The following is a 25,094-nucleotide window of genomic DNA, read 5'->3' as shown; positions in this document are numbered from 1 at the left end:
TACCAGAGGGGACCGCGGTGATCCAAAACCTGGCCTGTGAGCTGGCCACCTTGGCAAGACCCCGTATCTTTTTGAGCCTCAGTTTCCACTTAAATAAAAAAAGGGGTGAAAATGCCTCCTTGCCTACTCCTCAGGGTTTTTATGAGGATGAAATTGTTTGTGACATCTGAAAATGTGTTGGGAATCACAATATTGCTTCAAATGTAAAATTGCATTGTCTTACTTAAGAAAACTTAATAGGCATTTAGCTGAAAGCTGTGCTGTTTAGATATCATGTTCCTATAGTATTCTACTGCTGACTTAATTGAAATGTGTACCTGAATGTGCTTTGTGAATAGTTTTAAGGGGATCATCTGACTTTTGCATCGTAATATCTAAAGCCAGTGTGTAGCCAATTACGTTGACCTGGGAGATTTTGAAATAGGACCTATTGGTTCTGTCAGAGAGAACCAGTTTGCCTTTTCCAGAATTCTCACATAACCCAAATTTCGTCTTTCTTTATTTCTTCTTGAACAGGCTTCCATCTGTATCACAAGTTACCCACCATAGTGCCTGAGAGCTGCCTCCTCATCATGGTTGGACTTCTGCTGGGTGGGATTATTTTTGGAGTGGATGAGAAATCCCCCCCGGCCATGAAGACGGATGTGTTTTTCCTGTACCTCCTCCCCCCCATCGTGCTGGATGCGGGCTATTTCATGCCCACCCGCCCGTTCTTCGAGAACATCGGCACCATCTTCTGGTATGCCGTGGTTGGGACGCTTTGGAATTCCATTGGCATCGGGGTGTCCCTGTTTGGCATCTGCCAGATCGAAGCCTTCGGCCTGAGTGACATCACTTTGCTGCAGAATCTGCTCTTTGGCAGCTTAATCTCGGCCGTGGACCCTGTGGCCGTGCTCGCTGTCTTCGAGAATATCCAAGTCAACGAGCAGCTCTACATCCTGGTCTTCGGGGAGTCCCTGCTGAATGATGCCGTGACAGTGGTGAGTGATGGTTCACACGACATCACTCCACCAGGCTGGGGCCGCCACCCACCAGCCGCCGAGGGGAGACCCTGTCTGCAGGGCAGGCAGCTGAGCGGTCCCCAGCCCTGCACTGGGAAGGGCCCCTCCCTTGGTTCAAGGCTCTGTTCTCGCTGTCTTAAAATTCTCAGCAAATTTATTATTCGTTATTTATCTGTGATTCTACAAAGGGCCCCTCACTTCATTTTGCCTGGATCCTGCCAGCTGTGTGGCTGGTGTCTGCTTGTACGGCTGGTGTCTGCTTGTACGGCTTTGCTGCTGCCAGAGAAGCATCACAGTGACTGTGACCTGTGTACCCCTGGAGGTTTCTCACTGTGACAGCTTCCACAGTGATGGCTTTTGATCAGAATTCAAAGGACTCAAGGCCCCAGCATTCTTTGTGGGAAGTGCCGCTCTCAGTGTGTGACGTGTATAGTGCAGGTGAAAGGACCACGCCCACTGGGTGCCGTTCTCCATCTGGGGAGGGTGTATTTTTTATTCCCAGATCGGAGGCAAATTTTTCGTCACACAACTCACTTCCTCTTCTTACTCAGCCGGCAGACTTCGGGTCCTCACCATTTTCCCATAAATGGGTATTTATTCAGAAAATGCAAACTATTTTTAATTCTCACTAATTGCCGCATAATTAGAGCCAGAGGCTGTCATGAGCTTCACGTTAGGAGGGTTGACCTGCTTCCTGAGCTCAGGCGAGAAGCCTCTCCCCTCCCCCACATGGCTGTCCAGACCTTCTCCACCAGTCAAGGACACTCAGGTGACCTTGGGCTGGTTAACCAGTCAGCGGGCACTGGTGATGCTGTTTTATGTTAGCCAGGATTCTGTAGTAGTGATGGTGATAGGAATGGTAGCGAATGCATACCTTGTGCTCGGAGTTTTATAACAGCCTACGAAATTCTTCCCATTTCGCAAATAAGAAAATTGAAGGAAATGTTAAGTAAAGTGTATTTAAGTAACTTAAGTAATTTATATTATCCCCTCTGTTAGTTCCTATTATTAAAATGGTATTCCTGATTCATTTAAAAGTTAACATAGATTTCAAGAGAAAAAAGAGTCAATTCGCTTCAGTTTTAGTGTGTATGTGTTACTTAAAGAGTGCCTGATGAGGGTCCCTCCATCTAAGTTGGAGAGACGATTCTTTTTGTAATTTGTCACTTTTTTAATTTTTATTTTTGAAAAATTTATTTATTTACTTTATTTATTTGGCTGCATCGGGTCTTAGTTGCGGCACGCAGGATCTTTGTTGCAGCGTGCAGGCTTCTCTCTGTTGTGGCTCGCGGGCTCCAGAGCCTGCGGGCTCAGTAGTTGCGGCGCGCGGGCTTAGTTGCCCCATGGCATGTGGGATCTTAGCTCCCCCAGCAGGGATCGAACGCACGTCCCCTGCATTGGAAGGTGGATTCTTAACCACTGGACCACCAGGGCAAGTCCCCTAGAGGGTTCTTTAAATGATGTCTTTTCCAGTATGTTTAATGTCTTGTGTGCAGGTCATGGGGCATCTTATCCTCGTCCAAAGATAGATTACTGTGATCAGCTTCAGAAACAAGCTTAGAATATCCTTTTAATAATTCAGTTAAACTTTACAATAATGTGACACACAAAAAACAGGTTAACATAGAAACCAACATTATTCTCTGTTAGCCTGTATTCAGACCCCTGACCTGAATAAAATATCACCTTTAAGGATGTTCGTCAACTCCATGTGGATATTATTACATAAAAATAATTTACTGCTAAGGAAACCCCATTTTTTAGTATAGCTAAGAGCTATTTCGAGACAGTGCAATTACCTCACTCAAGTAACAAAATCCACTTCATTTATTCCATTATTCATTAACGGTGCTTAGTCATTAACTCACCAGTATTAAATTTTAACTGGGAAACTGCCATAACAATGAAGATGTTTTATAACTCATTCTCATTTCCGGAGGCATGAAGTTTTCCATCGTGACTCATGTTTGATATATACATTTTTACCTTGGTTCTAGGGAGACTGTGGGAATTTCAGTGTGGGAATCTTGGGTCTATTTAGGGTATAGGAAACTTTACAAAGAAATAATAGCACCCTGCTGCATTCCTCCTAGGGCAAGGTAGCAACATCAGGTCAGTTTCAGAATGACCTGCCGTTATCTTTGCACTGCTTTCCCTTCTCTTCTGAGATTTCTCATTCAGTCGCCTCGGTGGTCCATTCTTTGAGTGTGTCAAGAATCAGATCTCAGCAAACGATCTGGCTAAACTACCCTTTAAAGCGTGCCTTCCAGAAGCACATCCTGTGCTTTCTGTCCAGAGGCTGGAAGCCATCAGATGTGGTTTTACGGACGAGACGGAGGGCTGCCCGGGAGAGGGCAGTGAGCCAGGTTGGGGGCCAGCCATTCTACTGCAGGAAGCAGGCCAAGGACGGAGAAAGGGCATATGGCTGTTCTTCAGACATGGAGCCCTTGTTTCCAGGCCAAAGCCTGTAAGTCAGAAGGACTCTAGTGGTTTCAGATGAAAGAGGCTTCGTTGGTAGGTTATTTACCCTGGGCCGAAAAGCCATGTGGACCCTTAAAGCCACCTCCCACAGATACCAGGGCATGCTTGGGGGCGGTTTGCCCACCTAACACTGAAGAATAACCCACCAGGTATTTCCTTCACCAGACTGGCTGAATAGCGGGCTGAATTGACTAGGTGTTAGGAACAATTAGAAGATGGTATAAAAACTTATAATTTTGTCTCCTAGTCAGGTGTTCTCAAAGAATAGAGGTAGAGATGTTTTGTAGAAGATTCTTTGATTCATTCATCTAGTCTTATCTCTAGGAGAGGTTTAAGGAACTCATGGGTTAGGGAAAGGTATGAAAAACATAGACCCTGCTGCATACATGGAGAAGGATGAGTCACTAAATGCTGCAACTAGAAGGGTAGAGAGTAAACAGAGAGAAGTCAGGTTAAAAACGTAGGCTGGTGGTTGAGCAGAATTGTAGGTCAGGCAATTAACTGGAAAGTTCAATAGTGAGCTTAGAAGATTTGAAAGGGAGAAAACCTGCCATAAAAGTGTCTCAAAGCAAAGGGAAGTTGATAATATATAATATAAATTGAAGTCAAACTCTTTGTTCTATGGTCTGGGTCTATCATAGATTGGAATTAACTGGAGAAATGACAGTCAACAAAGAAAAAGCTGAGATTTTTAAATAGGATTTTTGTGCTTTCCCTTATAGGAAATATTTTAAGAAAACCTTTCAAACTTTCCCTTATTGGGTAAAGATTGTTCGGGTTCTCAGCTGTCTGAGAAGTACTGCTGTTTCCATTGTAGTCCATGATCGAATGAGTTAGGCTTACACGGTAATTTCTAGAAGGTGTGAAGGCAACCACTGAATATTCTGACACATTTTCCAAGAACACTTCAAGAGTTTCCTCAGTCTACCCTAACTAGAGTTGGTTAAGGAGAGCTGGCTCTTAAGTCAGAAGCTAGGGATACACACTAACGGCCCAGACATTATGTGCCGTGCAGTGGAATTTAACTCAGGAAGCTGGAGAGTAAAGAGTGACCACTTGGTACTTAATTTTGCTTTTGCAAATAGCAGAGCAGATTTAAAATTACTTATGCAAAGATGATTATCCTTTGTGTTTCATATCAGGAAAAGTGACCTGAAAACGATTTTTCTGGAACAGAGCTATGCTGAACAAAAACCCTGTATTGTTTGTATCCTTGCAGTACATGATTTCACTGCATTGTTGCACATTTTAAATCAAAGTTCAGAACGGATCATATCTAATTTTAATATACACAAGTATTTTTAAAAACATAATAATGAATAGAAACATTTGAAAATACTCAGCTGTCACATTAGCCTGTTATATTGATAGCATCCAGCAAACAGACACCCCTGGCTTTTCGGTTTTCTAAAGATACAGTTGTCAAGTTGAGGTCAACTTTGCACAGACCAACTAGAGACATAATTGTAGCCACATACATAATACATATACATATACTACATATAAATTATAACTTCAAAAGCACCTTTCTATATAGATTCCCTTGTGGTAAAATTGAAGGACGTAACTGGCATGAACTAACTGTGGGGTTACGGCTGGTTGTAACTAAAAGAATTTTATCTTGTGCCCATCCCTAGGTATCAGGTTCAGTGTACAACGGGTGGGAGGTCATGGAAAGCTTTCTGCTTGTCAAGGTAACGTCTGTACCTAAGCTAGTTTCTCGTAAGGTGGCCCCGGCATCCGAGGAAGTGGAATGATGAAACTGCAGCTTCTGACAGCGCACTGAAGGTGAAGGGCCTGTGACTCAGCTTTACTCTTTGCAAAAACCTAAAGGGATATTAAACACAGAATGTACCTTCGAGAGATGCCAAGGCTGGGGCTGCCAGGAAAACAGCTTGGGAAAGATTACGGTGTATTCCCGTTGTTCCTTTGGCACGAGTACCTGGGCTTCCTCTGGAGGCCTCATCAGTGTCTAGATGGGGTAGGGAGGGGAGCTGAGACAGAAAGAGGAGAAGACATGGCTTCTGTGCACAGGGAGTTTCTAATTTCTCGGAGGAAATGAGGTTGGCATTCAAGAGGCAGCGCCAGCAACGCAGGATGGATGGCGCGTCCCCAAATGCTGGGTGGCTTGGGGCATCATCTGTGTTGCAGGAGGGGCAGAGGGAAGGACGACTCACAGGCGCTGTACGAATCCAGGAAGGCCGGAGAGGAACAGCGACTTGAGCGGCGCCATGGAAGACAGATAGAGTTTCCCTCGGTTTAGGGGCTGGGTTTCTGTCAAGAGAAGCCAGGGGCAGGGCTGAATACGTACGGTGTGTTTTGTAGAGCCGTGGTGAGACCCTGTCCTAGACCGCAGGTTGTCACAAAGCATTAAGAAAATGCATCAGGTGTATTGAGCCTTCTTCCCTAAGTCAGGCAGCCAGCGATTTTCCATTTGAGAGTGAGGAATGGAATTAAGGAAGGGAGTCTTGTAGTAGCTGCAGGGGGCACTCAACTGGTGCGGGCGGGAGGCAGGCAAGTGGAAACGGGGGGTCGGAACCCAGAGCCCGAGTGGCCCGGGAAGGCTATCTGTGCAGGGCTGGAGGCTGGAAAATCTGTCCCTCTCCCTGGGCAGCAGGTGACCGGTGAGTGGGCTCTTTAGAGGCAAGGGGTAAATATAGCACGTCTCTGATCCGCTCTCAGGAAGTGATCGTGGCGTGTTGATGTAGATGAAATCTGACGTATGCAGCAGTCTCTGGTTGCAAGGAAGCAGCACGACTTGAAGCCAGTTCTTTTCTGGCAAATGATGATCCTTCAGGATATTTAAGTCCTCGGGCTTGTGAGTTGCTTTTTTTCTTCTCTTAAACTCAAGTCATTTCTTGATGGTCCAATACCAAATGCTCTCAACTGTTACACCAACAATCAAGAGAAGGGAAAAGCCCAGTGCTTTCTAAGTAATAATCCACTGTTTTTTGTTTTGTTTTTTTTGTCAAAACCAACAGACATTTATTGTCATCTACTAGGCAACATGGAAGAAGTAAATCATAATAAGGCGAGATCCTTAATTACAAGGAGTTTATGATCCAGTAGAAAAGAGGAAAAAGTTCCCCGAAACCTGTAATGTGTAGGCTATAAAGGACCGTAAGTGAAGTAGAAAAGGGTGAAATGGCTTTTTGCCAGGACACACTCTGGTTAGCAGAGTGTCTGACTCATTCTCATGTTTAAAATTGAAGAACTGCCCCAGAGGTAGGAGACCTGGATCCTGGTATCGCCTCTGACGTTTTGTGTGCCTGTGGACGGATGGGTTTAATTTTGAGTTTCTCAGAATCCCAAGGAGGGTGTAGCATGGCCTGTACTCCAAAGGTGTTCATCCCAGTGTCCCATTAGCCGGCTTTCCTAGAGATTCCCTCTGCAAATATCACAAGAAGCAGGGCATGTGCATGACTGTATTTCACTTGCTGGCTTCATGAAAAAATTACTCCAGAGGAAGGCATCACTTCCCATGCCATTTGCTCAGTGGTCCTTGGAAATATGTTTGAAATCATCCTGCCCGGCAGGTGTGAATGCCTGACTTAATTAAACTGTGTAAAAGACTGTGTAAATTTTTCAGAAACCAAGCAAAAGTGTAGTCTCATCACTTTAGAAGGACAAATGTGCATGAAGTTACAGTAGATACACACACACACACAAACACACACACACTGGTTGCTGCCTCTTGGCTTGAAGAAAACCCCATCGGGTCTTGTGTTTCACCAGAGGTGCATGTGTGGGCGGGGCAAGGACCTCAGTGACGTGGGAGGAGGATGGTCTTCAGGGAGGGGACCTGTATGGATGGGTGGGTCCCTTCCATGGTGCAACCCCACAACAGGGGCCTTGAGTGTCCCTAAATTCACAGCCAGCACTGGCAAGCTTTCTCCGTGACATACTCCTTCCCAAGCACTGGCAACGCAAGCAGGGTATGTTGAAGGGCAACCAAGCCATTTAAAATAATCCTTTAGGATCCGAAAAGTGATGTTTTAGCAGTAAGTCATGTAAATAACTTTGAAGTCTCCTCTCTCTCACGTCTAGAAATAGTTTTCTTGATGACACGCTTTCATCAGTGCTTTTTGTTTGCAGCTATTAAATGCACTGTTAAAATATGAGATAAAGAGATGCCCAGCCACTCCCACTGATCGTCCACTTTGGGGCGCAGAAGACATGCCCTTGTTAGGAGGCAGGAAGATTTCTGGGGCCGTGAGGATGTCGGGGAAGTTGGGGGGTCCTGACGTGCCCTCTGCCTCTCCCATAGGTCTTGTACAACCTGTTCAAGTCTTTCTGTCAGATGAAGACCATCGAGACCATCGACGTGTTTGCTGGAATCGCCAACTTCTTCGTCGTGGGGATTGGCGGGGTGCTGATTGGCATCTTCCTGGGCTTCATCGCGGCGTTTACCACTCGCTTCACACACAACATCCGCGTGATCGAACCACTCTTCGTCTTCCTGTACAGCTATTTGTCCTACATCACAGCCGAGATGTTCCACCTGTCGGGCATTGTGGCGTAAGTATTGAACTCCTTGTTAAAAGCACTTGGTGGCATTTCATGGAATTCACGTATTCTAAGCTGCTATGTGAAAGTTGAATATGTTATGTAAAAGAGTAGGTGTTCTTGAATTCTTTTAAGAACAATTAAAAGTAGATTTTCTCTTTGTTTCAAAGAAATGAAAGTATGGATCAGCCAAGTGTATCCTAAAGAGGAACTTCCCTGGCGGTCCAGTGGTTGAGACTCCACGCTTCCACTGCAGGGGGCCTGGGTTCGATCCCTGGTCGGGGAACTAAGATCCCGCGTGCGGCCAAAAAAAAAAAAAAAAGTTTAGGCAAGTGATCCAGTGCTAAAATGGAAGCCTTACAAGTGACCCCTGGGATCTCATGAAATAAGACAATAAAGTGTTGGGGCAGATGGTCAGGCACCAAGAATTTTCTGAGTTTGATGCCCATTCAGTGTTGCTCAGGTCCACTAACTCCACCCAGGCTGTATCCCCCAAACTTCGTCTGGAATTCTGGAATTGCTTATGTCAGTTCCTTTGAACAATGTTAGTAGTAGAGAACCTTCACTCTGTATGATAGATTTGATTTGAGATCATAGCTTTACATCATTCAAAGCAAAATTCAGTGAATAAGGCACGCCATCGTGTACTTTGAGTTCAGCTTCTTAAAGAAAGAGGTATGGTTATAAAGCAAGAAGTGGATAAAGCAAGAAATTATTTATTAAATACGCAGCTGTGTATCATTCACTAACTGATTTGGAAGGACGTTCTCAAAAAGTTCTACAAGTGGCCGAAGAATGGTAGCGTTTGGATCCAGTTTTAGCCTTTGGAGGGTCACTTTGAAGGAGGGTACTTGTTGGGTGTGGATGTTTCTGCAGCTTCCAAGAATAAGCCTGTCATATTATGGTCACACCTTGTCTAGGGCCAGTGAGAAATGCTTACTAATGGAATGCCTGTCAAAGTTTTAATTTTGGGGAATTCCCTGGCAGTCCGATGGCTAGGACTTCGCACTTCCACTCCTGGGGCCCTGGGTTTGATCCCTGGTCAGGGAACTAAGATCCCTCAAGCCTTGTGGCCAAAAAAAAAAAAAGTTTTAATTTTGACAAATATTTATTTACAGCTTAATACATGTTAGGCTCTCCCGCTGGGGCCTGTTATGCTATTTAGAGTTTTATGTTGTAAACGTAGGTCTAGTTCTTCCTGAAGTTTTCTCTTGCACCCTGATTTAGGTGATGCTTTGATTAAAGATTGTTTTGTTTTTGCCCTGCATCACCACTTTCATAGCAGAAGCAGATGAGGTTTTGTCTCCCTCCACGAGCAGAGTGGAACCCACTGTAGTGAAAGCCATGCGTTAGATGGTTGTGTGGTTTTCTGTATCCCAGGGAACCTAAATAAAGCACCGTATTAATCCAGTCTGACCCAGTAATGAAATGTGCAGTGTCTTCCTGGTGGCTATTCATATCATTTTTGTATGACTTCCAGTTTCCTCACTGTTCTTTGACTGGTGTCATTGAAAGTGTCCGATCAGCTGGTGACAAGGTCTCTGCAAAGATTACAGGGCAGGGACTTTGTGTCTAGTTTCCCAGCAGTATTGTAGCAATGGTTGGCGTAAGAACCTTGAATATATTTCAACCAAGTGCCTATGTAAAAGTTCTAGAACCCTCACAGAGTTACCTAAATATGCTTGTCCCGAGTGTGGGGAGGACAGGTGAAGTGTCGGATGGGCTTGGAGTGCTGGGACGTCTCTGCTTAGAAATGTCTGGGGGGCCCAGAGTCCACAGCGCTTGTGATGCCTCACGCCCCTGACCTCCTGCAAAGATGAGATCAGGGCTTTCCTTGCTCTGGGAATTAGGACGTCAGGGACAAATGGGGCCACGTGTTCCTGGGAAACTGCACGGGTAGTTCTCTACTGTGGTTTGTCGGCAGATGAAAAACCTCACCTTTGTCCACAACTTCAAAGTGAACATTCACCGTACAACTTAGTGCACAGAAAAGTCCTTTATTACGTTGACATGAACATTGTCATAGCACACAGTGAGTGCACTGAAATTATGTTAACAATTACATGAAATATTCCAGGAGATTTAAACACTTTTGCATTTTACCATGTACCCCTGTTAATGCTGTGAGAGCGAACGAAGGGACAGATTTCCGTCGTAGTGTGTTTGTTCTCAGAAGTCACACCCTGTTTCCTAAGGTGGGGTGATTAGCGTGGTCTTCAAAACCTGACCGTGTGTGTTGTCTCTGTATGGGGTACATCGCAGACGTGCATGTCCACCCTTTGGAAAGTGCATCGTGTGCACTTCTACGCTGTAATCACCGTCCTTACTGGAGGATGTCGGTCCAGGGCGTTGGTGTCATGACGTAATTAACATTGCACATCCACAGACACCTCTATTATAGAACTCGTCATTTGTTCCGCATTTAACTTGTACCGAGTGTAGAAATTCCTATCGTACTTCATGCTGATGGCACCTTCTTTTACCGTTTAAAAGCAGATGTTAAGGTTAATGGGAGTGAAGGCACATGACTTCTGAGCATGCTCAGTAGAGTCTCTTTTTGTTTAAGAGAAATGGGAGCCACACAGAAAGGAAAATCAGCAGAGGGGTCAGACAGCTGGGGAGCTGAGAGAAGGGTTGAAGCACCTCTCTCTGAATTTGTAAAAGTGTGGAGCATGAAACCTGGTCCTCCCAGGGTTTGTCCTCCCCTCTCTCCCACTTCTCCATCCCTCTCGCCTTCTTCCTTCCTCTTCTTAATGCCTTTCCGATGCCCCTGTGCTTCAGCTTTGTCTTGGGTGGACTCTTGGGCAGCCTGTCTTAGAATGAGATCATGTAATAAGCAGGTAGTTGATACAAAAGTGTGATGAAAAAGAAACGTCTTTCTGTAGAGCAGAAGATGGGTCTGGGTTCAAAATGCAGTGTCTTTTTTGCGTGTGTGTGTGAATGTTTACAGCAGCTTTATTCATAATCACCAAAACCTAGAAACAACTCAGATGTCTTTCATCTGGTGAATGAATAAATGAATTATGGTACATGTGTACAATGGAATCCCACTCAGCAATAAAAAGTAATGAACTATTAATTAACATATGCAACAACATGGATAAATCTCAGATATATATTGCTAAGTGAGAGAACTCAGATTCTAAAGGATAAATACAGTGTGATTCCAGTTATAAGATATTTTGTGAATGGCAAACCTATAGAGACAAAACAGATAAGTGATTTCCAGAGGATAGACATGAAGAGAAGGGTTGACTGGAAGGGGGCAGAATGCAAGAATTTGTGGGAGTGATGAAACTGTTCTATATCTTGATTGTAGTGAAGGTTCTACAGCTGTTTGCATTTATCTCACTTCACAGAACTCTATACCAAAGAAAAGTGAATTTTACTCTATGTAAATTAAAAAAAATTTTTATTGGAGTATAGTTGCTTTACAGTGTTGTGTTAGTTGTAGGTAGGAAAGCACTGGGCAGGATTCTAGCATTTTGATTTCTTTGGAAAGATGTTGGAAGCAGTGTATCTTGGTATCCACAAAGCCTACTATCACTGCTATTGGTTTTTTGTCATGAACTTGTGATCTGATGTGATTTTTCACTGACAACAAGTAAATTAATAGGAGGTGGAGTTCCATCTGTCTTCTCGTTCTTTGTCTTAGAAGCTGTTTGGAGAGCTGACTTCTGGACAGTCTTAGGTTTTCTTTCCACTTTGTGGCCTCTCCTAATACTTCAATTCTTAATTTAACGTTAAGGAATTATTTGTGTCCACATGTTCCTGTGTGTTCAGGAGAGTTTTAGCTTCAAACACCAGGGGGTAGATGAAAGTTCCTGTTTTCTAATTTTCTAATATCTTTCTGCTCATTTCTATACTGGGATAAGTTGTTGTAGTAGGGAAAGTGTGTACATGTGCATGTGTGTGTGTGCGTACATCAGAGTGTGTTTCCACAGCCCTAGAGCTAAAGTTAAGGGAAAGTTTCTAGTCTCTTAAACAAGACCCCTCACGTCTCAATAGCATTGGACACTTCGAGTATCACAGCTCAATAGTTGGGGTTGGAGAGGGGACTCATAGCATTGATTTTAGAAATTTGTGTCTTGGCTCACGTGTTTTGAACTTTATGTTCAGAAAATTGCGCAGAGATAGAACAAAAATGATTCCCATCATCCCCCTCACCCAAGGACACTAACAGATGCCTAAGGGATTCCTAAGTTCAGATCCACACCGACATGAACTGAGCTGGAACTCTGTTCCCCCTTGTGGACATCAGGCACCTTTCTGGTCCTCACCTTGTACATTGCCCTGGGATCCAGTCATGGGATGCTGAAAATCCACCGTCCTGAAGAGGGAGATGCTTGGTCCCCACAGCAGCCAGCAGCCTGCCGGGAGATACTGATATCTCTTTGCTGTGCTCTACGAATTTACAAGAACATGGCCAAGTCCTCCTTCTGATAGGACAGCAGGCACCCAATATTCTTTAGTTTTGTTTCCATGGGTTGATAATTCCTTAGTCTTTCTTCTCTAGAGGGCACTTAAAATATTTTCGATTTGCTGTTTCAATTATTCTAGCAGCATTATTGCAAAGAAAGCAGGAAACGGTAATTACCAGTTCCATCTTATGAATGAGCAAAGTGAGGCCCTTGTGGGCAAAAACCGTGGCTGTAGGGTGAGGCCTGGGCCCTGGGTCTCCAGTTAACAGGCCCGTCCAGGATATGTCCCAGTATCCACTCTAACAATAAAAACAAGCACCTTTCAATGACATTTTTAAAATGAGACTTTAACAGGAATTTCCAGAATGATAGGCTCAGGGATAAAGTCAAGGAGCAGGGCTGATCTCGCTGGACAGAAGCGGTCACTGCGGAAGCTGTGAAGATCATGTTCCCTTTCTTTCCTGTTTTCCTTTGTATGAATTGGTGATTGTCATCTATTGAAAACTTTGAGAGCAATAAGAAAGCATGCTTTTGCTGGCCATTTTGTAGCTGCTTCTTCTGGTTGCTCCTGGTTTGCCCACCAGTTGTAGCAGTTAGAAGACGATCTCTTCAAGATACAGTCATACGAAACCAGAGCCCTACAGGCCAGAATGACTAGTTCACGTTTACTGGTCTTCTCAAAATATGGGGGAAAAGAAAAGAGCATGTGACGTTTCAAGACATTCATAAAACATGGTCCAAAGCATCATGTTTGATGGTTTGTTTATTTTGAGTGTAAGACAGGTATCTTTTATTAATTTTCCCTAGCCTTTTCTCATGTTTACTGGATGTTTTTCTCCGTGTAAGAAGGTGACCTGGAGCTTTAACAAAACAATCTGGATAACACAACCTGGATAAATGCTAGTCTGCACACAAGTCATCATTTATCACCTAGTCTCTGGCCTGGCCTCCATGTAAATTGAATTAGTCTTAAAGCCTGAAAAAACAGAGAGCGAGCAGGCCACATCATCTTATTTCTAGTTGGAGCTTTAAACTTCAAATTCACCCCTAACCTAACACCCACATCTTCCCCTGAAACAAAAAAAAAATTTTCTTTTAGAAGAAATGGCTATTTAAAGACTGAGTCAGTTGCGTAAGAATTGGCTTAATCCTGCAGCCAGCTTCACTGCAGGCCAGCTGGGGCTCTTGGAGCAGGACAGGTAGAGAGGATGCTTTAGACCAGGGCTATGTCCAGGTGCTGGGGGGTGTCTGTGCATGCCCGCACATCACGTAGAACAGCAGGGAGGTAGAGTTTGGAGGGAAAGGAGAGAGGGGACCATAACGCAGGCTTTCATCTATGGCTCTGGGTCTCGTGCTCTGTTGTTCACTGTCTCTTTGTACCTTATATCGTCTTGGCAAATAAAAGTTTTCTTTTTGATGCTGCTGTATGCCTTCACCGATAGCTCTGACTGGTCAGAACTGACCTCTTTAAAATCTTATATGGGGACTTCCCTGGTGGTCCGGTGGTTAAGACTCTACACTTCCACTGCAGGGGGCCCAGGTTCGATCCCTGGTCGGGGAACTAAGATCCTGCACCCCACATGCTGCGTGGTGCAGCAAAACAAAACAAAACAAAACAGAAAGAATGAGTTTGTTACAGTGACCAATTCAGTCCTATTTAAGTTAAATCAAATTGTAAAATAACAAACCTATGAAAGTGGAAGAACAGTATGTATTTCAAAACTGCCAAAATAAAATATTAAAAAAAAACCCTTATATGGCCACCTCAAACACTACATGGCATGGGGGCAGTGGGTAAGGGAGGAAGATAGTAAACTGAGGCAGGAAATTAGTTAAATAATAGAAAAAAGACCAATCGTATCTCCCTTAATTTTCTGGACACATTCAGGAAAAAAGTGAAAAAGAAACAAACAAAACTGTACTGTATTTTTAATGGTGACTCACCTATCTTTTGTTTTCTTGTGTATAATTTTGCCTCACCTGCAGGGCAAGACTAGAAAAGGCAGGAAGGGATTTGAAATGATAACCCTTTTTTTCCCCCTAGCTTTATTGAGATGTGATTGACACACATCATTGTGTAAGTTTAAGGTGTAAAAACGTGATGATTAGATAATATATGTATATTGCAAAAGGATCACCGCCATAAAGTTAGCTGACACGTTCATCACCTCACATAGCTACCCTTCTTTGTGTGTGTGTGGTGAGAACTTTCAAGTACACAATACAGTATTGTTAACTGCCTGTACTATCGAATGTACCATCACATCCAGGATTTTCCAGTCACCATACTGCCTCTTAGGTCCCAGAACTTATTCATCTTATAATTGGAAGTTTGTAGCCTGTGACCACTGTTACCTGTTTCCCATACAACCCCTGCAAGCCCCTGGCAACCACCAATTGACTCTCTGTTTCTGTGACTTTGCTTTTTTTAGATTCCAGATACGTGAGATCACACAGTACTTGCCCAGATTAGTGTAAATGATTCGGGAACTTATTTTCATTTATTTTGATGGTTTAAACTTTTAATGAAATAGATTCAACTGGTAAACTCCAGTATTTGCTTGGTTTTTTGAAGGAGGAACAAAACCGGTAGACTGCCACTTTTTTTGTTTTCCTGAGTGTAATCCACTATTGTGGTCATGTGCTACATGTGGCTTTTGAGCACTTAAAATGTGGCCAGTCTAACTTGAGGTGTGTTCTAAGTGTAAAATGGACATCAGATTTTTAAGATTTAGTAGGAAGAGATTGTAGAATATCTCATTAATGTTTTTTATATTGCTTGCATGTTGAAATGACAGTGTATTAGATCTGTTGCATTAAGTAAACATATTATGAAAGTTGCCTTCACCAGCATCTTTTTACATTTTTAACCATGACTATTAGGAAATCGAAGATTACATATATGGCTTGTATCATATCTCCGTTAGCTTTGCTCTATAGAGCTCACCATTGGTTTTTGCTGTTTGGTTCTGCCATCACTTTGCTTTTCTGACTGTTTCTTGACTGGTCTTTGTCTTTATCTGAAAATGATTATATTACTGCTGGCCTGTGTTTCAAGTATATTGTAGAAAATGATTTGATGATCAAGTCATCACTACATTGCTCTTGGTCTAGAGCTTACAATTTAAAGTGGCATTTTTGGGCTTCCCTGGTGGAGCAGTGGTTGAGAATCTGCCTGCCAATGCAGGGGACACGGTTCGAACCCTGGTCTGGGAGGATCCCACATGCCGCGGAGCAACTGGGCCCGTGAGCCACAACTACTGAGCCTGTGCGTCTGGAGCCCGTGCTCCGCAACAAGAGAGGCCGCGATGGTGAGAGGCCTGCGCACCGCGATGAAGAGTGGCCCCCGCTTGCCGCAACTAGAGAAAGCCCTCGCACAGAAACGGAGACCCAACACAGCCATAAATAAATTAAAAAATAATAATAATAATAATTTGAAAAAAAAAAAAAGAGATAAAGTGGCATTTTCGTCTTTCAGACTCTGAAGGCTAAGCAATAATAAGGCTAAAGTTATTTTCTAGTAATATGTAGGCCAAGGTGCAAAATAGGATTATAAACAGAAATGTAAATATGGTATAATTTCCTAGAATAATTCCCTTTTCTGTTTTAATGAAAACATTTTCAGAAAACTGATAGTGAGATACAGTTTACAGTGACCACCCAGCTTGCACTTCTGAGCATGACGGTTTTGGACACACGACTAAGATCACATTTCCATTCCTTTCGTGAGGGCATTAGACCAGGGAATTCAGCTATGGGCGGGGGTCAAGCTTTGCTCTTCCAAGAACAGATAGTTGCCCAAAGGAAAACCGGTTGCCCCTTGACCTTGATGGAACCCCCCTTGGTGTGGTTGTTCCCTGCTCAGGGGAGGAAGCCAGCCTGGTGTGAACCCCAAGCCTTCCTCGCTTGGTTTCCTGGCCAGGAGACTCTGGGCGTTCTGATGCTCTAGCGTTTCTCTTCGTGTGCCCTCCCTCTCTGCTGCCTCTTTCCCCTCCCCGCAACCGCACATGGTCTGACATCTTCAGTGTTCCCAGGCCCGAGGGGCCATGAGTCTGTCTTCCCACTGCACTCTCACAGCTAACCCGCAACTGTATAACTTGAGTCACCGGGGTCTTTGTAACCAGGAGCCCAGCTCAGGCAATAGAGGGAGCCTCTGGGTTAGTAAGGGAAACCCAAATCAAACCAGATTACACCATAAAGGGGGAATGTGTCGGCTCATATAAATAAATTCTTGTAGATTTGGCCTTGGGTTGATGGGACCAGGGACTCCCATGTCACCTGGACCGTCTTTCTCTCTCAACTTTGTCTTCCTCTATGTGATGACTTCCTTCTCATCAAAACAAAGGTCACAGACAAATTGAGTTCTGTATCTCTACAACCCTGTCCCTATAAAGAGAGATCTACCCTGCCAGCCCCGGTTAGAAGAAATTTCAAAGGAAGGAGTGTGATTGGCCCAGGGATTTGGAGAACCGTGATTGGATCAGACTGTGTCACATGACCAGCCCTACGGTTTAAGAGATAGTCTGTTAGAAGAAAGCAGTGAGCATAAACTTACTTGTGGGGAGATGGCCATCCCCATCTGTGTTGACTACAAGTCAAGGAAAACTCGGTCCTTGATAATAAAGCATATAAACGATACAGTGGAGGTGGGGCTGGTGACCACCCCCCCCCCCCCCCCCCCCGGGTTGAAGCCCTGGTGATGGAGAGAAGGGCATTCTGGATAGAGGCAGAAGCCTCGCAGGTGAATTGCTGGGCTACATCCAAGAACTGAGTCGAGGGTGATGAGAGAGGCAGATACCTAGTCTTTTTTTTTTTTTTAAATTTTATTGAAGTAGAGTTGATTTACAATGTCGTGTTAATTTCCGCTGTACAGCAAAGTGACTTAGTTATACATATACATATTCTTTTTCATATTCTTTTCCATTATGGTTTATCACAGGATATTGAATAGAGTTCCCTGTGCTATACAGTAGGACCTTGTGGTTTATCCATCCTATATATAATAGTTTGCATCTGCTAATCCCAAACTCCCAATCCCTCCCTCCCCTCAACCCCTAGCAGATGCCTAGTCTTGACCTGTCTTGTTCTGTAGACAATCAGGAGCCTTTGGAAACTGTAATAAGCAGGGAGGTGACACACTTTATTTCTGCTTTCTAGTGAATACGTGATTGGAGAGCTTCTGAACCCTTCTACACCATCCCATATGACACTGATAATATTTGAATAGTACTCTGGGGTGGAAGCTGGAGGGCATGGCGTCAGGCTCACTGGACGCCCCAGGGCTGAGGAATCTGTCTGGGCAGGAGGGTGGGGACGTGTGGCCGGCAGCAGGGTGAAGGCACCTGTGCATTAGTCCAGGCAAGAGAAGGTGGGAACATACAAGTAATGGAATTTGAAAGAAGGGAAGGGAAGGGAAAATAGGTGGGAAAGTGTAATTAAATCCACACTAGTCCTCAAATCTCATGTTAGCCCTTATTTTCACTCCCCAATAAATCTTTAAATAACAGGATTCAAATGTCAGCTCTTTTTCTCATTCATTCATCCCCCTCTGAACTGTCTGCCTGTGCTCCCTTGGTTTCCACAAACTTTGATGTATTTAGGAATCACCTGGAAAGGTTGTTACAGATACAGAATCCTAGGCCCCCGCCAGAGATTCTGAGTCCATAGGTCTGAGAGGGAGCCTTGGCATTTGCGTCTTTCCACGGACTTCTCATGATCACGTGGTCCACAAACCGTACTTTTAGAAATACTGCTGTGCCACTCATGTGCGAGGAGCAGCGAGAGCTTCCAGAATAGAACAACTTCCGCTGACGGTCCTGGTGTTCCTGTTGAATCCTGAGAACACCCTGCATGCTCATTGGTGCAGGGTTGTCGCGTGGCTGTTTCTCATACCCAGGTCCCACCTGCAGCCCACCCCCAATGCCCACCAGGCATTCTCCAGCTGGAAAACTTCAATTCCATCAGCAAGCTCTTGGTCCAGTCTTCCTGCCTCTCATGCCTTTGTCAACAGTCCCCAACTAGAGTCAGTGGATGCCGTGGGTCCCTTGATGCCTTGTGTTTCATCACACTTTTGACCCTGAGCTGTGATCTCTTATGTGTTCTTTCCACAAGACCATGCTTGCTTTAGGAGGCAGGAAATGAGCTATAAACAGTAGCTGAATTGAAAGCATCTAAAGTAGAAAAAAAACACAAGATGTGGAAAATCCATGAAATGGGCAAGACTGCATGAATAATCAAGCATCTATAATTGTTTGGATTTATTTCATTTTGCTATTTTAAGAAAGGTTCAGTTTTGGTGGTTGGATATTTCTTTGAAAAAGAATTTTTTTAAAAATTTTCTCATATGTCAAACTCACTTTCTCTTGGTTGTCAGGTTTTCTGGAAGAGGCAATCCATTGTATAGTAAATTCGTGCCCTGGAATAATTAATTTACCTCACATGAGTGAGTACTTTATTCTGAGAACATACAGTGTACCCTGAGTCACCACAGACCTGGCTTTAATCAATACAGAGAAAGCTTTTTAATTGTTCTTCATCTTTGCTAATGCTTGGCACTGATTAGTAGCGTATGCTTTTATGTTTGGCAAAGTCTTTATGGAGAATATGCAACAGTTATTTGGGCTGTATTTTCCTGCAACTGAATCCATACTTTTTAAGATCACGCACAGGCATGGAGTAGGCATGAAAGAATTTTGCAACATTCTTTCTGTCAGCTCAGTTCTAATTCTTAACAGTTCAGATTACAGAACAGGTCTAACGTGGGAATCGAAATTATAGAATTGACCACTCTTCAAAAAAATAAAAGCACTAGTATTTATAAACTGAACTAACCAAGTCATGGCTACACCATATGTAAGTGAACACAGACAAGGTATGTGTATGTTTTATCTTCACAGCCAGAAATCTGCCTTCACCGCCCGCCATCCTTAGGGATGCCGCTCCCTTTGGTTCTACAGATGCCGCCGACTGCCTAGTGAAGGGCTGTGGATCTCCATTAAGCTAGACTCAGCCAGCATCAGGCGAACGTACGCTTGGTACCGCTGCGTGCAGGGAGCCATGCTACCTGTGGATGAAGGGTCGCCCCATGTCTCTCAGAGTGTGGGTTCTGGTGGCAAGGAAGTGAACATCCACAGACATGAACATCGATTCATTGGCTGCCGGGGTGGAGTCGTGGAGTACTATAGATAAAAGTGTTTGTTGGAATTTTCTATTCAGAAAATAGTCCAGCGACAGATTATCTGAATAGAAAGTCTGTTTTCCCCCGGAAGCCCGTTGAGACAGTATTAGCTGGCCTGAATTTTTTTGTATGCTGCATTGACAGTGATACAGTGATGAAGAAAACCTCAATTGCTGGTGAATGCAAAAACCGCTAATTATAGTGCTTTAGCTTCTCTGTCTCTAAATTGGTGATAATCACCCTACATTTATGTTAAACCACCGTGTGAGGCAAGATAATAACAAAGCAGAGGGCCCCAGTGAATTCTATATGAACCTTACCTCCACGTGGTCCCACGGTATGGAACCTAACACCTGTCCAAACATAGACCTTTTTTGGGAGGCTATACGGGCCAGGTGCTGCAATGGATTTTGAAAACCAAACGAAAAACCACTGTGGGAAACAAAATGACTCCAAGCTCTAGGTCTTTCCCCTCCAGATCTGTCCTCCACATGTCCTTCGGAGTTCTCTTTCTAAAATGCAAATCTGTCCATGACACACCACCGTTCCGATGAATAATCCATCCTTGGATCCGCGTCATCATCGATTCAGAACACATTAATGAGGTGCCAGGCACTGTGACAAGCGTTGATGACACTTCTTCCCCCATGAAGCTTCCAGTTGGTTTGGGGAGATTAAACATGAATTACATGGTGGAAGATATAATCTCTCATTTTCCCCACCAGCCTATACAATGGGCTCCTAAGCATGACATGTAAGAGTTATGTCACATGTCATTACCTGGCCCCTAACTTCCGTGTCCCCACCTGTGAACCTTCTCTTCCTCTCTCTCCCCTGCAGCAGAGTCAATTCTGCAGGTCCCTGAATATACCAACCTGTTCGTTTCTTTCATGGCTCTGAATGTGTCCTCTTCTTTTCCTGGATCACTTCCCTCTTCTTCCTGCTCGGGGAGCTCTCACTTACCCATGAAGATTCTGCTCAAATGTCCCCTCTTTTGTGGCAGAAGCAACGATTTCCTTTCCTGTGCTCCCGAAGCATCCTTCCCCTTCTCCGTTTCTGGCACTTGCCATGCTGTGTTACAGTTACCTTTCCATGACTCTTTCTCCTCTTAGACCACGAACTCTTGAAAGTAGAAGCTGCCTCTTACTTGCTTTCATCTTCCTAGATCCCAGCCCAGAACTTGACCCAGAGTAGATGCTAAGAAAATATTGGTTAATGTTCAGTTGTTATTCCTGATCATATGAACTAAATTGGAAGATTAGGACAGAGAGACCTACATGGAAAGCAGGGAGAAAGATGATTCAATGACGTGAGCTGATAAAAGTAAGGTCAGACTGGGAATACTGAAGGCCAATAGTTTTATGTTTGAAGGAGCTTTAGAGTTAAGAAATTCAACTAGAGTTTTCTAAAATGTCACGAGTTATTTTGGTTATTATTTTGGTGTGGATATTATCACGCTGATGTTCAGAATGAGGGCGAGAGGCTGTGGACTTCAGGTGTGAAAGTTTCATGAGTTCTCTTTGGTGGAGAAAGAAATCGTCCCTCTCTTATGTGCTTCAGTGCTACTGTGATTTGCTATGACGTGACCTCCTACCCAAGGCACTGCTGGCCACGAGCTCCAAACCCAGTAAGGCTCCAGTCCGCACCAGTTCCCAGCTCTAGAAGCGTCTCATAATTCTTAGAAAAATGAAGGAGGGTCAAACTTATGATGATGGTTAATACTATCAGCTATAGGTGATGATCCAGGAAAGGGGCAGGAAGCTTTTATTCTTCTCTCTTCCAGGGAGACTGTATTATTGTGTGTACCTCCCTAATTGAAGGGAGACTAACTCATTTGTAGTTTTGTGTACGTAGGATGTTACTGAAGGTGAGGTGGTTTGATGTAGGTTAGCGCATCCTACAGCAAACAAGACCCCTCTTTGTAATGAAACACCTCCTGGCCTTTGCTTGAGAGGGTGTGTATATGGAGCTGTACATGACAGGCCGGAACGCGACCTTGAAACATTTGTCCCCAGCCTGTACGGTGCATCCGCGTCATAGACACACCCGCATTTCCTGAACAGGGCATTGCCGGGCTCTGGGGCCTCTGGTACCTGCTGAGGGTGTTTTTCCCCCGGAGGATCGCACCTGTGCTGTTCGGAGGCGGTGTTGAATTACAGGGAGGTGTCTGGCACACAGGAGCTTCACTCTGGTGTCATGTTAAGGATACAAAGCAATGGAAAATGATCCCGTGAACATTCATGTATAATTCATGTATTTTTTATTTTATTTTATTTTATTTTTTTATTTATGGCTGTGTTGGGTCTTTGTTTCTGTGCGAGGGCTTTCTCTAGTTGCGGCGAGCGGGGGCCACTCTTCATCGCAGTGCGCGGGCCTCTCACTGTCACGGCCTCTCTTGTTGCGGAGCACAGGCTCCAGACGCACAGGCTCAGTAGTTGTGGCTCACGGGCCCAGTTGCTCCGCGGCATGTGGGATCTTCCCAGACCAGGGCTCGAACCCGTGTCCCCTGCATTGGCAGGCAGATTCTCAACCACTGCGCCACCAGGGAAGCCCTCATGTATTTTTTTATTCCTACATCAAAGCTATAGTTTTCAATAATTTCTGAATAGAAATTTTTGTTTAATTGCTCATTTAATGAGCTGAAGATTACGTTTTGCCTGTATGGTTTACATTTTTCCCGGTGAATGATGTGAACGTGATCTCAGAGGGAAATAATTAGCACATACACAAAAGCAACTTTCTTTAGCCTTTTAACAATCACTTTTTGAATGATAAACAAAAAATCCAAATCCAAGAGGGACAGAGGGAAATAGGGTTGGTATGAGAAATGTAGGGGTTTCAACTCTATAGCTGATGCTTTATTGTTAAAAGTGATTGGAAAAAGCTGGGTGGTAGGTACTTCGGTGTTTATCATTCTCCATATTTGTCTTTAAGTTTAAATGCTTAATAGTCAAACCATTTTAAAGCATCTTCTGCACGGGATAAGAGAATTCAAGAAGGAATGATGGCCCTTATTGGTTTTGTTACAGACTTTCAACTTGGCAACATTTAAGAAGGTTCATTGGTGTGTGCTGCTGTGTATGTGTCTTTTCTTCATAAAACATAGTATGATTCAGATTCTTCTGGCTTTTGCCCTCATTACTTAGTATTGGGCAACTTTTACTTTTTAAAGTCTGATTAAAAAAAATTGAGCCAAAATATGAAAGATGAAAATGTTCAGAAATGCCGTTAACGAGTGGTTTATATTCAGGTGGTGCTGGCAGTGATGCCACCTGCCACTGTGGTCCGCAGTGTCTACTGCCCGCTGTGCTGGGGGAGGGTCCAGGCTTTCATGTCAGGCCAGTGTGACAGAGCTCCCGCTAGCTTCGGTCACCAGGCACATGTAAGCAGCCCTGGCCGCGCCCACGAGGGACGTGCCCTTGGTTGTGGCCACCACACAAGGGAGGTGAGTGCCAATAACACTGTGGCCAGCTGAGCGATGGCCCCCAAAGGTCTAAGTCCCCAGAACCTGGGGATATGTTACCCTGCATGGCAGAGGGGACTTCGCCAATGTGATCAAGTTAGGGTCTTGAGATGGGGAGAGAACAGTGGATTATCCGGGTGGGCTGGATGAAATCACAGGGGTCCCTTATGAAAGGAAGGCAGGAGGGTCAGAGTCAGAGGAGATGGGACCAGGCAGGCAGAGGTCGGCATGACGTGGCCACGAGCCACGGAATGTAAGCAGCCTCCAGAAAGTAGAAAAGGCAAGGAACTGATTCTCCCCTAGAGCCTCCTGAAGTAACACAGTCCTGTCAGCACCTTTACGTTAGCCCCAGATCAAGAAGAGAATGAAAATGATTTTGGACTTATGACCTCTGGAAGTGTAAGGTGATAAACTTGTGTTATTGTTAAGCCATTAAGTATTTGCTAATATCACAGCCATAGGAAACCAATGAAAGAGGCTTGTGCTTGGGAAAGGATGCACAGGGGCCTGGCTGGGGAGGAGGACCTCACTTTCATCAGGGATAATCGAGCTCACTGAGAGCTCAGGAAGAGCGAGAGGTAGGTCCCTAACAGCGCTGGCTTTGAGTCGGACTGCCTGGGTTAAAATCCTGGCACCACCATCAATTAGTTGTGTGACCTTGAGCCACTGGACCTCTGTCTGCCTTTGTTCTCTCATCCGTAAAACGGAAACCATGACAGCACTTGCCTCAGAGGCTTGTGAGGAGGTTGACTGACATAACTCACACAAAGCGTTTGCGCCATCCCTGGCAGAGTGGAGGCTCTGCAGACATGGACTCTTATTAGATAAGCCCTCAGCTCTTCACAGGTTCTGCTGTGTGTTTGTGCTGCTGAATTTTACTGGCCCATTTAATAAGGTTCTCTTTGTTTGGGGAGCCACAGGAATTATGCATTCCTCACTCATATAAATCGGAAAGAAATACCTGCTCAATCTGCGGGCAGGGACGTTGAGGCTGAATGCATGGTCCTTGGCTTGGTGGGGTCTTTGTTTTGTTTTCGTAGGGGGCACACAATAGATACACATGTTTTCTATGGAAGGAACAGGTCTGTTCCTTGCAGTGAGATATATTCATGGTTACCTGTTTAGGTCTCAACTCAGAAGGCCCTTAGATTTTCATTCTTCTACTTATCCTTATGCTCACAGTAGGAAGATTTTGGTAAAACATCAGACATCTCAGGGTAAGGGAGACTAAGTGCAGTGGTTGAAAGGGGTTGGGGGAAAGCTCGTAGGGTCATTGCAGCTCTAGAGCTCTGAGAAGGTGGGAAACTTCACAGATCATGACCAGCGGTTAGCTCATGGCACAGTTATCGCTCAGTGGAAGGCGGGCGGCTCACTCAGATTCTGTCCTGTTTCATTCTACAGCACCCTTGGATAATGATGCCTTTTTGGTAATTTCTAGTAACTGTGTCTCCTTAGATGGAGGCTGGTATGAGCTATCACCCAGCTCATACTAAATTTCCCCCTGTGGGTGGCCTTTGAGTTGGCCGGGGGTACATTCCAGCCAAGAAGACAGCACAGAGCAGGGCCCCTTTGGGAAATTACAGACCATTGAGTATGTGCTGGGTGGTCAATGGAGAGAGGGTCGGGGGTTGGGGGACCTGGAATTGTCACTGAGGGGAGAGTGTGCAGAGCTTCGGGCGTCCAACCTAGGAGTCTGGGCTGCATCCTGAGCCCTTCCTTCCCCAGACTGTGCAGAGGTGTGGTATTATAATAGATGTGGTACATATAGACAATGGAATATTACTCAGCCATCAAAAAGAATGAAATAATGCCATTTTCAGCAATGTGAATGGACGTAGAGATTATCATACTGAGTGAAGTCAGACAGAAAAGGACAACTATCGTACGATATTGCTTATATGCAGAATCTGAAAAAAAATGATAAGTGAATTTATTTACAAAACAGAAACAGACTCAGACTTAGAGAAGGAACTTACGGTTACCGGGGGGAAGGGTGGGGGAAGGGATAGTTAGGGAGTTTGGGATTGACATGTACATTCTACTAT

General features: G+C 44.5%; 1 protein-coding gene across 2 annotated transcripts in view; it reads left to right on the top strand.

The window, feature by feature from the left end:
- The window catches only part of SLC9A2 (solute carrier family 9 member A2), an 85,281-nt gene that overhangs the window by 34,679 nt on the left and 25,508 nt on the right, over nt 1–25,094 (top strand). For both annotated transcript variants that reach the window (XR_014253829.1, XM_082426355.1), the window contains exons 2-3: nt 517–980; nt 7,750–8,000. Coding sequence is in view for 1 of the 2 variants with exons in the window: in XM_082426355.1 (XP_082282481.1) it covers nt 517–980; nt 7,750–8,000 (715 nt within the window). In the remaining variant the exon portion in view is untranslated. The remainder of the gene's footprint in view (nt 1–516; nt 981–7,749; nt 8,001–25,094) is intronic.

This window comes from Balaenoptera physalus (genome assembly GCF_965194825.1).
Source record: "Balaenoptera physalus genome assembly, chromosome: 15".
Classification (NCBI taxonomy): Eukaryota; Metazoa; Chordata; class Mammalia; order Artiodactyla; family Balaenopteridae; genus Balaenoptera; species Balaenoptera physalus.
The sequence above is the reverse complement of the archived record's forward strand: the minus strand, read 5'-3'. Positions and strand labels throughout refer to the sequence as shown.